Source organism: Chelonoidis abingdonii, chromosome 9 (assembly GCF_003597395.2).
Source record: "Chelonoidis abingdonii isolate Lonesome George chromosome 9, CheloAbing_2.0, whole genome shotgun sequence".
Lineage (NCBI taxonomy): Eukaryota > Metazoa > Chordata > Testudines > Testudinidae > Chelonoidis > Chelonoidis abingdonii.
In genome coordinates this window covers 77267560-77281710 of record NC_133777.1, presented here as the reverse complement: position 1 = coordinate 77281710, position 14151 = coordinate 77267560, and the positions used below count along the sequence as shown (strand labels likewise).

Below are 14151 nucleotides of genomic sequence, written 5' to 3'. Positions count from 1 at the left end.
GAAAACACAACATGGCCAGATTGAAACTGTAGTAGTCTTTGATCTCAGATTAAATTTGTTTTTCATATAATCCATTTCAGGACAGTGAACAAAAGTGAGGAAAAGATGATGCATTATGTAGTTACTGACTTTCATGGACAATGTGAACCTCTAAAAGAAATGAGACAGCAAAGCAACACAGTGGCCAAGCTTAAATAAAAAGGTTTTTTTTCATTTATCCAATGAACTTGGAGACATTTCCCCTTTACCAGAAAGGTAGAATTTGCCAGGTGTAAAATGAAACAAAGGGTTTCCCCTGTTTTCATGTTTGGTGCTCTATGATATTCATTATCTTCATTGTTAGTTCTACAAAACATATAACTTAATAGATAAACTAAAAGAAGCCAGTTCTTACATTAAGAAACGTCAGTTGCATGTTCACATGTAAGCAATTGCTCTGACATTGAAACCCACTGGACTCCATCGTTTTTCTTATTAGGAAGATGGTGTTTCATAATGGAGACAAATGAGTTTATATTGTTGCCAGAAAGTCTTGATCCCTTACTAATGTATAAAAACATCAAATATCTAAAATTAAGTAACTTTGAAGCAGGGGCGAACATAAAACTAAAAAGTGACTCTTTAAGCCCAGTCTCGAAACATGTACATGTGTACAGATCTTATAAGGCTTTAGATAAGAGTTGCTGTCATTTCTCTTATAACTCAGCTGTTTTTTAAACCCCATCACTCTGGAACTTGGCCTACAAAAGGTCAACTTAAGTGCACATTTTATTTCTTTAACAAAACGAAGATCTTGGAGCAGTCAAGCTTTCTAAAATTTTATTGCACCAAGAATAAATTCTGCTCCATTTCCTGTACCTTAATAGGATCTGTAGGGTACTTTCTCCTGTCAGCAGGTGGAGACAAAAAGTAAACTGATTTAGTTGGAAAAACATTGCCTTCGTACCTCTCTGCTCTTTTTTGTGTTTCTCTTTCCAGAAAAGGAACAACCTGTGTCCACATTATAACAGTATTCCTGTTTTGTCAGAACAGACACTCTGGCATCAGGCCTACCCTATCTTTTTTCATAGATTCATAGACTCTAGGACTGGAAGGGACCTCGAGAGGTCATAGAGTCCAGTCCCCTGCCCTCATGGCAGGACCAGATACTGTCTAGACCATCCCTGATAGACATTTATCTAACCTACTCTTAAATATCTTCAGAGATGGAGATTCCACAACCTCCCAGTGCAAATTTATTCAGTGTTAATACCCTGACAGTTAGGAACTTTTTCCTAATGTCCACTACACACCTCTTGCTGCAGTTTAAACCCATACTGCTCATTGTTCATCATTAGGGCTAAGGTGAACAAGTTCTCCCTCTTCTGTGACACCCTTGTTAGATAACCTGAAACTTGCTATCATGTCCCTCTCAGTCTTCTTTTCAAACTAAATAAACCAATTTTCAGCCTACTTCAAGTCATGTCTTCAAGACCTTTAACATTCTTGTTCTCTTCCTGGACCTCTCCATTTCTCCTCACATCTTCTTGAAATGCGGTGCCACAACTGGACACATACTTCCAGTTGAGGCCTAACCAGCAGCAGAGTAGAACGGAAGATGACTTCGCGGTCTGTTTACAACACACCTGTTAATGCACCCAGAAAAATCACGTATTGCTTTTTTTGCACAGTATCACACTGTTGATCAATTTAGCTTGTGGTTCCGCTATGCCCCTAGATCTTTATCTGCCATACTCCTTCCTAGACAGGTCTTCCCATATCGTGTATGTGTGAAACTGATTGTTCCCTTCCTAATGGTGAGCATTTTGCATTTGTCTTTATTGAACTTCATCCGGTTTCGCGAACGCATTTCTCCAAGTTTGTCCAGATCATTTGAACTTGACCTTCCTCCAAAGCACTTGCAATTCCTCCCAGTTGGTATCGTCTGCAAACTTAATAAGCGTACTTTCTTATGCCAACCATCTAAGTCGTTGATAAGATATTGAACAGAGCGTCCGCAAAACAGACCCCGCGAACCCCACTTGTTATACCTTTCCAGCAGATTGGGCCATTAATCACTATCTCGAGTACAGTTATCCAGCCAGTTATGCACCCACCTTATAGTAGCCCCATCTAAATTGTATTTGCCTAGTTTATCGATAAGCATATCATGCGAGACCTTATCAAATGCCTTACTAAAGTCTAGGTATACCACATCCACCGCTTTTTTATTTTGGTTTTCTTTAAAAGGAAGTTTCATAAACTGCATTGTGGGACCATGCTATTGATCTTTTGTTGTGCTGTGTTGTGGCTTTCTCTCGCAAGTTCAGGAGGAGAGGACTGGTGTTTGGGTTCTCCGGTAGAGGCTTGTCAGACTTGATGTATCTTAACCAAGCAGAGAGAATAGATGAAGAGCAGATCTTGGAGATGGGAATCACAGTGACAGGAAAAAGGGGGCTAGATTAAAAATGGAGCTGAGGGGTGTGTGGAGAGACTTGTAGAACAGTGACCAGTAAACATGATAGCTAAATCATTGAGATGTATGATTAAAAACCAGTATAGCAGGATTGTGAAGGCACAGAGAATTGAAGACTCAGTTGAGTTCATTCTCCTCCCACCCTCCCTTATATTGGGGAATTTCAGTTTAAGACTGAAATTCAGGATCAGACCGAAAGCCAGGTCGTTCTCTACTGCTCTAATAGCAGTTGTTCCATTTCACATGATTTTAATGTTTGCCTGGAGAGACCTTTCTAAGCTGGCAATTGCAGGTGCCAGTCTGTCTGCTCATCCAAATCCTGAACGACATATAGTGCTAGAAACCTTGATTCATTTCTATGCTCAGACATCCTAGAATTCCTCTGACAGATTTCTCCCTGCCCTTTACAGCTTTTATCATACGTTTTATGGATTGGATTTCTTTAACTTTTGTAGTCTGGATTCTGAATGTGGGTGATGCCAGCTTCATCAACCTTTGCTTCTCGTCGTGTCCACCTTTTCCTTCAGTTGGCTAATACCATGACACTTGCGCTCGGCAGGACAGTAGTTTTGCTTTAGTCAGACAGTACTGTAGTGTGTATTAAGATAGAAGGTGCCTGTCTCGTGCTGCTTCTCCAAAAGTTCAGGTCTCTCTCACTGGTACACTAGATTTTTTTATGGGCTCACGGAACAAGTTTTCTTGCTTATATATGCCTCCAATATGGTAATTCACCTCAAAATTGTTGCAACCTTCAGTTTGCAATTTGTCTGTCTGTCTGGGTAGTACAGAAGTGATAGTAGATAATGTTTTGCCCAGGAAGCATCAGTTTCTGACCAGACTATCCTCTCCTGTTATCTTCCCGTACTCCCCAAAAGAATGAAATCTGTATTTTTCCTCTTTGTTTATAATGTGTACACTAACTCCAGCTGATCCCTTAGGATGTTAACTACCTCTAAGTCCTTGTTGGATGTTAAAGCTGCTATGATTTAAGCATGTTCATGTTTCAGATCCTTTGTTAACTTCCGGTAATAGTCTTAGCTAGGTGTTTGGGGACAACAGGACTGCTTTCTGTTGCTAAAGCAATTTGTGAAGCTCTGGACAGTTTTCGTTGGTATTAGAATTTGAGTTACTGGCTCTTTTGCTTGTGTTTAGACCAAACTCTCTTCTCAGGGAAAGTTGGTGGTAAAATAATTAAGTTTAATATGTATAAAACAAGACAAATAGCCTCCCCATCCAGCTAAATCCCTTGGTAAGCTTGCTTTAAACAAACTGCCATTTTACTTCCTCCAGCTCACAATGCGTTATTTGTATTGTCCATATCAGAGCATCCTTTTTCCATTTCTTCCATCAAATACCTCAAAGATCAATGTTGTCAGTGAGTTCAAGAACAGCTGACTCTTGGGCTCTCATCCCTGTGCTTTGTGGGTTTTAGGTGGTTTCTTGTTCCCTAGAGAAGACCATGCATCTTTGTTTTATATTTATAGAGAGCTGCTTATGTAGTTAATGCTTGTATTTATTAATACAATCTTTCCCATCTATTTTGAGTGATTATTGTGGCATTGACATAATACAGGGCTTTTTCTGTTAAGTTTCTTGTTTCTTTTGTATGTATTTTCTCTCCAGATATGAAAAGTCGGACAACTTAAGTTGGTTATGAAGCTGTTTCCCCATATTTTGTTTTTTTCCTGACCTGCTGAGAGCTGACTTCATGAGAAAACCTTGGGTTCAATCTAGTGTTTTCAAGGGAAATTCCTCATTATGACTCAAATAAGTATTCTTGTAAATAAGTCTGTTGTTTATCCTGTTTTTCTTAGAGTTTCAGGAACTCCACTGTGGGTTTGTGCCAGAATTAGTGAAACTTGGGTTCACTGGAGTGCATGCAAACAGGAACTCCATGAATTAGAAACAAGTCACAGCACTTTCTTTTCCTAATGCTTGCAGAACAGGAAGTGCTGAGTAGCATTGTGTATATTTGTAAAGTTACAGATCTTTTGTAAGCTCCTATGTTTTGGTGTGGGGGCCAAGTTGGCTTGAGAACCTGGGAAAGTAGAGTAGGTTTTGGTGTTGTGAATGGTTTGTGGATTTAGAGGGCTGAAGCCAAATATACTGTGTTCTCCAATGCTTTAGTTTCTTCTTATCTTTAAATTAGTTACCTAAGGGTTAAAGTTTTATTTATAATTTTTTTTAGGTGTAGTCCTTTCATTAAATTCACTAGGAATCATATAATTGAAATCCCAGCCCATCACCATTGAAAAGATCACCCCGAAAAGTTATGACCTGTTTTGTTGAATTAATTGAAGCACTATGCGTTCTGTTCTTATTCCATGGTAAAATCCAGGCTTGCTTGCAGCAGCAGTCAGAAAGCATCAGTTTTTTACCCACTGCAGAAGATGGGTGTGCTTCTAGCGCTCTTCTTTTGCATGTAGTATTAACATTGGTCAGTTAAATGAGATAAAATGAAAGCGGCATATTCAATAGTAGGCCCAAATTATGTGCTTATTCTTTTAAAATTACAGCTTAATTGTGGAGTTAAAATTTTATGGCAGACCAAATGTTCAGTCAGAGCTGTTTCAATTTAATATGCCTTAATTTTGTTTTAAAGCTTAAAAACTTGTTTAAGTTGATTAAGGATTTCTTTTTTTTTTTTCCTCGTGTTTTCAGTTTGTGCGGCAGATGACATTCGCAATGATATCCATGAGCTGAAGCGCTTAGAGAACTGCACGGTAATTGAGGGTTACCTCCAGATTCTGCTGATCTCCAAAGCAGAGGACTACCGCAACTTCCGCTTACCAAAGCTCACAGTTATCACCGACTACTTGCTGCTATTCCGTGTGACAGGCTTAGAGAGCCTCAGTGATCTCTTTCCCAACCTCGCAGTCATTCGCGGAAGGAACCTCTTCTACAACTATGCTCTGGTTATCTTTGAAATGACTAACCTCAGAGAAATTGGGCTTTACAGTCTGAGGAACATCACCCGTGGGGCCATCCGGATCGAGAAAAACTCTGAACTGTGTTACCTCTCCACGGTGGACTGGTCTCTGATATTAGATGCAGTGTCCAACAACTACATAGTTGGGAATAAATCTCCAAAGGAGTGCGGGGACTTGTGTCCAGGGACGATGGAAGAGAAGCCATTGTGTGAGAAGACCTCCATTAACAATGAGTACAACTACCGCTGCTGGACCACCAACCACTGCCAGAAAAGTAAGAGTTGAATAGATTGCCAAATGCAAATGCAACTTTTTTTGTGTGTGCCTCTTCCTAAAATAAATAGCTCAGTTTTTTTTAAGATTTAATTCTGCCTTTTCATATAAGCTTTGTTTTAGTACTGTTGGGTACCATTGAAGTTAGTGTTTTGTCTAATCAGTAGTATTTCATGTAACTCCATGGCCAACTCTTTAGGCATGTCCATGGTGAATATTTAATTTTTCACGTTTGAAAGAAAAATGGTGATTCAAGGGTGATAAGTGGTTCAATAAAACTGGAGGCAAGAATAGCTCCTTTGAAGCGGTTGGCTTTGGCAGGATAACTAGTTCAATCAGTAGTGTTGCTGGGTTCCTGAACTCAAGTGCATTCCTCAAACACTGCATAATGAGAACTGTTCTATAACAAATCTCTCTGAATGTTCATTTCTTATGAAGGTCAGTTTGCAGGTGGTGGCTGTGGGAAGGTACTTGTGCTCAGGACCAAAGCACCCCGTTGCTTTTCCCCATAAGCACCCCATAAGTTTTCCATCAGAATTTGCATTTTGATAGCCTCCAGAGTCCTATATAAATAAGTTTCACCACTGGAGGTCTTTATTAAGACTTTATGTAACTGTCTTAAATTTTCTCTATGTTAAATAATATGGGATACCTATTCTTGTTGGTAAAATTCACTTGATAGGAATGTTGGAAAACCTGGGCTTCATAAGCCCTTATTTTTAAAAATCTACTTTTTAAAGAGAGAATTCCTCCTGGTAGTTTTTTATTATTATTGAGGGGGTATGGTTATTGTCAAAGACTGCTGGTACAGTACTATTAATAATTAGTATAATTATCTTTAAAGATATTTGGTCTGTAATGTATAACTAGACAAACATTTCAAACAAAACCTCATCTTAATTAACTCCTCTGGGAGGGGGAAAAATAAGTTCCATCTCTTTCCCTGTAGCTCTGTATGGACAGAACCACTTCTAGATGAGCCACAAATGGTCTATAGTATCATGATGTCTGTTTCCATACTTGCAGCATTACAATAGTGACATTGACTGGCTGCTTGTTGTGCTGATTAAAATCTTCAGTAACAGCGAATAAGGGAGTTTCCATCCTACAGCGTGCCGAATTCCACAGGTTGAATATCCATTGTATGAAGAAGTCCTTTTTTTGGTTTGTTTTAAACCGGCTGCCTATTTGTTTAATAGGTTGCGCTCTCATTTTTGTGTAATTATCAGTTATGTACATAATTTATGATTAAAAATTAGTCATGGAGAACTTAGGTGTACAAGAAATGCTGTGTTCGCAATTCTCACAGGGAAAGAGAAACCGGGTAGTGAAACAAACATCTGTGCTGTTATTGCTGTTGAGTGGACAACAACAATGGGAGGTCACTTCAGATTGTATTTTAAATCCGGTTGTTAAAAGGGAGCTATAATCCACCCTCCTTTTAACTGTCTGTGTAAGCTTTCCCCCCACCCCTTTTCACACTTCTCCCCATGGCATGATAGTAAAATGGACTAACTGCAAACATTTTTTTCAGCCGTCTTGGGACCCTGTTATCATCCTTGCAAGTGGAATAGTGTGCGTGGAATGCATTTCACTGGCAGTGAAAAGACAAGAGTCTGAGCTAATGGAACATTGAGGACCAGTTGGTCAGTTTTACAGCTGTACATAATAGTGAACAAAGAAAAATTCCATTTTAAACTACTTGAAGCCCACAAGGACCCTGTGCGGGACCATTAGAGGGAAGGTAAACCAAGGCACTATCCTGCAAACACATGGTGTATGTCATGTCTACACTGAAGCTGGTAGCAAGCCTCCCAGCCTTGACAGAGAGACTTGTGTTGGCTGGGATTATGCCACCGTGCTAAAAATTGCTGTGTTTATTGCAGCACCAGTGGAGGCATGGGCTAGCCACTGAGCTTGGACCCACGGGGCAGGGTAGACTTGAGGTCGAGTGTCCCAGTGTCCACACAGCTATTCTTATTGTGCTTATCTTACAAGCCCTTGCTTGGCCAAGTCTGTCTGCCCAGGCTTGCTTCCATCTGCAGTGTACCCTTAGACATAAGCCTAACTTGACTTGCATGAGGAGTCTCATTGTGAGTTCAATGGGATTGCTCATGTAAGTAAAATTATACACATCTGTAAGTGTTTACAGGACTCAGGCTACAGACTGGAATCTCTTTTGGTATTATGTTTGTCTCCTTTCCCTCCCACCCTCCATGATCTTCTACCAAGTGTAGTTAATATATGTTAGGGAATTTTTTTCTATTAATAAGTCAGTGTTTGTAATATAGTCTGAAGTTTTAAATAGTCAATGAGAGAATTGATATGCTGGCTTGCATTGAAGTTGTACTTGTCTCTGTTTGCAGTATCGTTCTTATCTGTTATGGCACCATTTATCTCTTCTGATAGCAAGCATAGACAAAAACAAACAGCAGAACCTGGTCTCTTTGCACTTTTATAAATAGGGCAAACAAGCTCATAGTTTACTCAAATCACCACAATTGCACTGTAGGCTTTTTAAGTTTATCCTGTAAACTTCAGAAGGCTATGAGCCCAGCCTGTTGGTAGGAGTTAATTACAAGCAATAATCACTGGGAGGAGAAGTCCCCAAATTTTACCTGTGATCTTGGCTTGAGTTAAAGTTATGATGGTCAATACCAGAGTGTGAGAGAAATTTCTGTACAAAAGAGGATTGGAAAAGCCTATAGAGCATTGCAGCTGGGCTCTCCGCTGGGGAAGCTGAATCCCTCAGTATTTTGAATATATTGACAGATCCACTAAGATGAGAAATTTAGAAATCTTGCCGTTCAGTTCTCCTCCCCCCACCCCCAAAAACCCTTTACAAATAGCATTGTAGGGCACTGTTTCTCTCAGTATTTTTGTAGGAAATAGTCAGTTTAATTTAAATAAATAAAAATCCCCAGCTTCTAGGTCTGCATAATTGAGTCTGAATCAGCAAGTCAAGCTTGGTTTGTTCCTTCTAAGGTATTACCACCAATAATAATGGTTCTGTATGGCCAAATTTACGTCTTCTGTGAAACCACTTAATTGTCTTTAGATTATGTCCTTGGTGATTCCTGTGCAACCTCATTGCCTTTGCTGGCTTTGGAATGTGTTTTTGTTTTGTTTTTTTAAACCTTTTTCATAAGAATGTATGAGCAGCCGTACTTGGTCAGACCAATGCTCCATCTAGCTCAGTATCATGTTTTCCAGTGGTAGCTGGTGCCAGATACTTCAGAGAGAATGAACAAAACAGGGTAATTTTGAGTGATCTATCCCTGTTATCAGTCCCAGCTTCAGGCAGTCGGAGGTTTAGGGACACTTAGAGCATGCAGTTTCATCCTTGACCATCTTGGCTAATAGCCATTGATGGACCTGTTCTCCAGGAACTTAAATTCTTTTTTGAACCCCTATTAAACTTTTGGCATTCACAGTGTCCCATGGCAACAAATTCCACAGCTTGATTGTCCCTTGTGTGAAGAAGTCCTTCCTTTGGTTTGTTTTAAATGAGCTGCCTATTAATTTCATCAGCTGACCTTAGTTCTTGTGTTATGTGAAGGAGTAAATAATGCTTCCTCATTCACATTTTCCACATCCATGCATGATTTTGTAGACCTCTGTCATATCCCACCCCCTTAGTCATCTCTTTGCTTAGTTGTACAGTCCTGGGCTCTTTAATCTCTCCTCACATGGAAGCTGTTTCATCCCCCTAATAATTATTGTTGCCTTTCTCTGTACCTTTTCCAATGCAGTATATTTTTTTGAGATGGGGTGACCAGAACTGCATGCAATATTCAAGGTGTGGACGTACCATGGAGTTATGTAGTGGCGTTCTGGTATTGTCATTTTTATCTATCCCTTTCCTAATGGTTCCTAACTTTGTTAGCTCTTTGAGTGGCATGGCACATTGAGCAGATGTTTCCAGGGAGCTATCCACAGTCGCTCCAAGATCATTCTTGAGTGGGAGAAGCTAAATTAGACCCCATCATTTTGTATGTACAGTTGGGATTGTTTTTTCCCCAATGTGCATTACTTTGCACTTATGAATACTGAATTTCATCTGCCATTTTGTCACCCAGTTTAGTGAGACCCTCTCCATCTCTTCAATTTCACTCCCTTTTGCCTGTGTTAGCTTCTTAGTGCAAATCGGAGGACAAAACAGTACAAAAGGGTGGTGGTGGTTTCATTCAAGTTAGCGGTTCTGACTCTGAATCCACATTGGAGATAGATCTGTTGAAAAAGATGGTGCCGTATTTACATTGTCACAATACCACCATAAGGCTCAAGGAGATCAAATCAGTGAAGAGGTAGTAGAAAGGAATCCTGATAATAATTGTTGAAGATCAGGTCCTCATGTGGAAGTGAGAGAAGTGATGCTAGGGTTAGGATAGCATAGGGTGGAGAGCAGAAAAGGAAATGCCACAGCTGTGTGTGTGAACCAAAGATGTAATAATTAATAAAGGAAGAGAACCACTGTCTTTTCTGAAGGAAAAACAAAGGAAGTATACATGTTCGACTGTTTAAAAGGGAGCTTCCTGTTTATCCTACTTGATTGTTTGAAGACACTAGCAACGAACTCCTAATCTGGAGAGAAATCTGCACAGAATTATGCAAGGATGTTAAAAAGACTAGAAACTAGGGCCCAGGGTTTTAAAACTATTGAGTGTTTCACCACTCAGCACTGCCAGGCCTCAGTGACTTAGGAGCCTGATACTCATTTTCAAAAGTGAGCTCTGAAGGGCCTCAGTTATCTTCGAATATGAGACTCTGGCTCCTGTGTTTCTTAGCCTTCCAGCAATGTATGGAGAACACCTAAATACGGTTTAAAAAGCTGGGCCTAGGAGTTGAAATATCTTCAAGTCTTTATACTGCATATTTTCTCCCAATAAAGCCATGAGGTCTACAGTACTTTCTGATGAGTTTGTATTCTTCTTTTTATGTAATTTTTTTTGTAGATGAAGATGACAAACATTGACATTCCCATTGCATGCCATAGTGGTGATAGATAGAACTATGGAAATGCTATATGTAGTCTTACCTTCATTTAATTGCTTACCCTTTTATGTTGGTTCCAGCTGTATAGTAGGGAGCAAGTATTAAGTACCTCTGTCCTTATTTAGAGCTTCCGTTAAAGGATATCAAATCAATGGGTAAATGTGGTGTGGGAACATTTAGTTCTTTCAGCAGGCTGGCTTCTGTTTAATTATGTCATTGACCAGAAGTCAGTTTCTGTTTCCTCTTCTTTCTTGCTCACAAACAAAGGAACAGGCCTTTGCTTCCTTTGATATAACTTGCATGGGAACAATGTTGGAGGTGGAGGGAGGAAAGAGCTGGGTAGCAGTTCTGTGTTTTAAAGAGGCAGAGTAACACTGACATTTCGATAATATGTAAGCTGGAGAAAATAGCCAACTTTTTGAAAAGCTTCAGTGCAAAGTTTCTGTGACTTCTTTGTCTGACCTGTAGGCCCCCGGCTGGTCTATCTAGTGCACACACCTACTTTTAACTGCCCTGATACAGGGGAGCCCTAGCTTGTTCCCTTTACAGCTCTCACACTGTTGCGGTGTTGGCCCACTGTTCTCTGTGTGCACTCAGTTTTGGTCTGAGCTGAAGGGTGCTAGCTGTGCTGCATGCACATGTCCTTCTGGCAGCAGAATCCTAGAAAGTGGTGTTGCCTTCCAGAATAGGAGTGTTTGGATTGTTGCCAGCAGCTGTTATGAGGGATGGGTTAAACAATGGCAAATTTACAGGTGTTGGTAAAGGATAGCATCATGTAAACACACTGGTGACATTTTCAAGGGAGCGCTGCATTCATTTGTGATTTTTGTCCAACACTGAAAGCAGGGTAAGCATTGTTAAGCCTTCCAGTGCGCAGATCAGTTCAAGTCATTCTGTTTTGTTCAAAACAAACTGACGTTTCTCTTTTGTACTAGTCCAGATGTTCATTATATCTCCTTCAATCAAGCTGATGCAACCCATGGGCTGAAATTTCAGGTGACTTCTTCCTGGGCCCGGAACTGCAGATGGACAGTTGTCCTGAATGCCCTGGGTAAAAGGGTTTATATTCTGTCTCCAGCAGGGGGAAAAAAAACCCTGATGGTGAGCCCTGGGCCTCTCAAAGACAGGATTCCTTGTGTCTAAAGGGCTCTAGCATTGGGCTTTTTGGAGAAAACTAACTGAAGCAGAAGGTGTCTAGGTGAGGATATGGAGGCAGTTGGCATTCTTCTCGCCTGATTCCTTCTTCCAAAGTGCAGAGGTAAAAGCACTTGGGGCAATGTCTTATGAGCACGTTCTTTGTTCTAAAGATTTTTTTTTTCTTTGCATGATCACTGTAGACAGCAGTGAGTATATGGGATTGACATATGAATCAGCCGGGACAAAGCTTGCCTTTGTAACACCATTTGAAATGACTCATCATTCCTCACCCCCTGCCAAGTCATGGCATTTTGTCACCAACTGTCAAGGTGGATAAGGTGTTAAAAGGCCTCAGGAGATCCAGAGCTTGGCTCCTGCCACTAACCTCTGCTGTAGAGGATCTCAGGTAAGCAGGTATTGTCAGGAGACATTGCTTTTCTAATGCAGCAGCTCTTGCTTAATTTGAGACACTTCCAAGTGTTACAGAAACTTCCTGCTACACTTGCTTCATTAAACAGTTCAGTGAGAGAATGCCTGGCCCTGGTAAACGGCACCAGAGAGCTTAATGTATCGTATCAACTTAGAGAATCAGCTATCTGTTTCTTCCATGGCTAGAAGAACAATAAAGCATGCAGTACTTTGTCAATGAGGGAAGAGAGATTTCAGTAGAAAGCCGTACTTTCTTCACCTTACCTTTCGCAGCAGAGACCCTATGAATAGGTGGATGGAGTCTTCCCGCCTTCTTTCAACTAGCTGAATTTTTGTTTCCTGGTGAAACAGCAGCTGATAGCTTTCTAGCAGACCCCTTGTGATCATGCATTTCACTTCTATAGTGTCTTTCACTGGTGGATCTCAGTGTGCTTTATGAGCACTAATTAATTTAGCCTCCTGGCACCCCTGAGAAGTAGATTAAGTCTCAGTCCAATTTTACCCTGAGAACGGAGACTCTGGGTGTTCATAACTTGCCCTAGCTCACGCAGCAACCCTGCAGAGAAGCAACATAGCACTGGTACTGGTGGTACGCAAGCTGTCATTCCTGGACTTCATTCTGTTCGCTCATTTCTGTTTATGCCCTCTGACAGGTTTTATCTTCTGAAGTATCCAGCCTAACATATGGCCATTTTACCACTCTGTGAGATGAGACATATATTGGGAGCAGCCGCACATCTTGTCACCAGGGCCCTTGCTTATAGCAGAAATGACCGAAACTCTGTGGACTCCAACACAGTGAATAACAAACTCAGTGCAGATAGTCTGCACACATGACCCGAGTTTTTTGGCAGGTCTCCCTTTTGGTTTCCATCTGTCTAGTTAACCTATGTTAGTATGAGTTTTAGGTAACAGCAGTTTCACATGCACCTTAAGTGTATGGAAGTTTTATCAGGTGGTCATTCTAGTCTGCTAGTAAGCCCAAGAAATACTGAATCTTGGAGAATCATGAATTGCGAAACTCCATTTCTCCTGAATAATCTTGATAGCTGCATACTAGCCCAGGAATCCAGCATTGTGAATTAACCAGTTCGTTCTCAACTTTCAATCTCAAGGCACTTCAGTTTAGGATCTGTCGAAAAAAATTCTTATGTTTTGGCTTAATGCTCCTTTAGTTGAGGAGTCCGCATGGAGGTCCATGGTCTCAACTGCTCGGCCTTTATGTATTTGCATAAACTGAAAATATGCAACTCTTAAAGCCACTTGGAAGGTTAGTATGTCCCAGTCACTGTCTCCTCCCTGTGTGTTGCTTGCTGAACAAATTCAACTAGTACATTTAAGAGATTTTATAAAAAAAAAATCAAGCAGGAAAGTTTTCCTGTGCAAAGGGATAGAAGTACCAAAAATCATTAGAGACCAGTTTAGGCATTATACATCTCAGTTTGCAATGGCAGAACCTCTTGAAGGGAGGTGGGTAATGATTGTGCCCTTCCGTCATAAGGTTATGCAGTTAATACATGATCCTTCCTGTGGTTTTGCAGAACTCTTTACATGGAGAGACCTGCTTTTGCTAACTTCTGGCTAAATTCTTCCCTCTCATAAGTATGTGGAATTTCCATTGAAACCAATAGGAGTTGTGCACATGCCTTCTTGGGCACAGTTTAGCCCATAAATATTTGGCGCTCTCCATTGTTAAGACTCAACAATTCAACCTAAGGCCTGGTCTACCCTACGCGTTTAAATCGATTTAAAGAGCGTTAAATCGATTTAACGCTGTACCCGTCCACACTACAACGCCCTTTATGTCGATACAAAGGGCTCTTTAAATCGATTTCTGTACTCCACCCCGACGAAAGGAGTAGCGCTAAATTCGATATTAACATATCGGATTACGGTTAGTGTGGACGGAAATCGACGTTATTGGCCTCCGGG

General features: G+C 40.6%; 1 protein-coding gene across 1 annotated transcript in view; it reads left to right on the top strand.

The window, feature by feature from the left end:
- Positions 1-14151, top strand: part of IGF1R (insulin like growth factor 1 receptor) — a 273472-nt gene that overhangs the window by 28351 nt on the left and 230970 nt on the right. The window contains exon 2 of the mRNA XM_032783031.2: positions 5117-5659. Within this exon, the coding sequence (XP_032638922.1) occupies positions 5117-5659 (543 nt within the window). The remainder of the gene's footprint in view (positions 1-5116; positions 5660-14151) is intronic.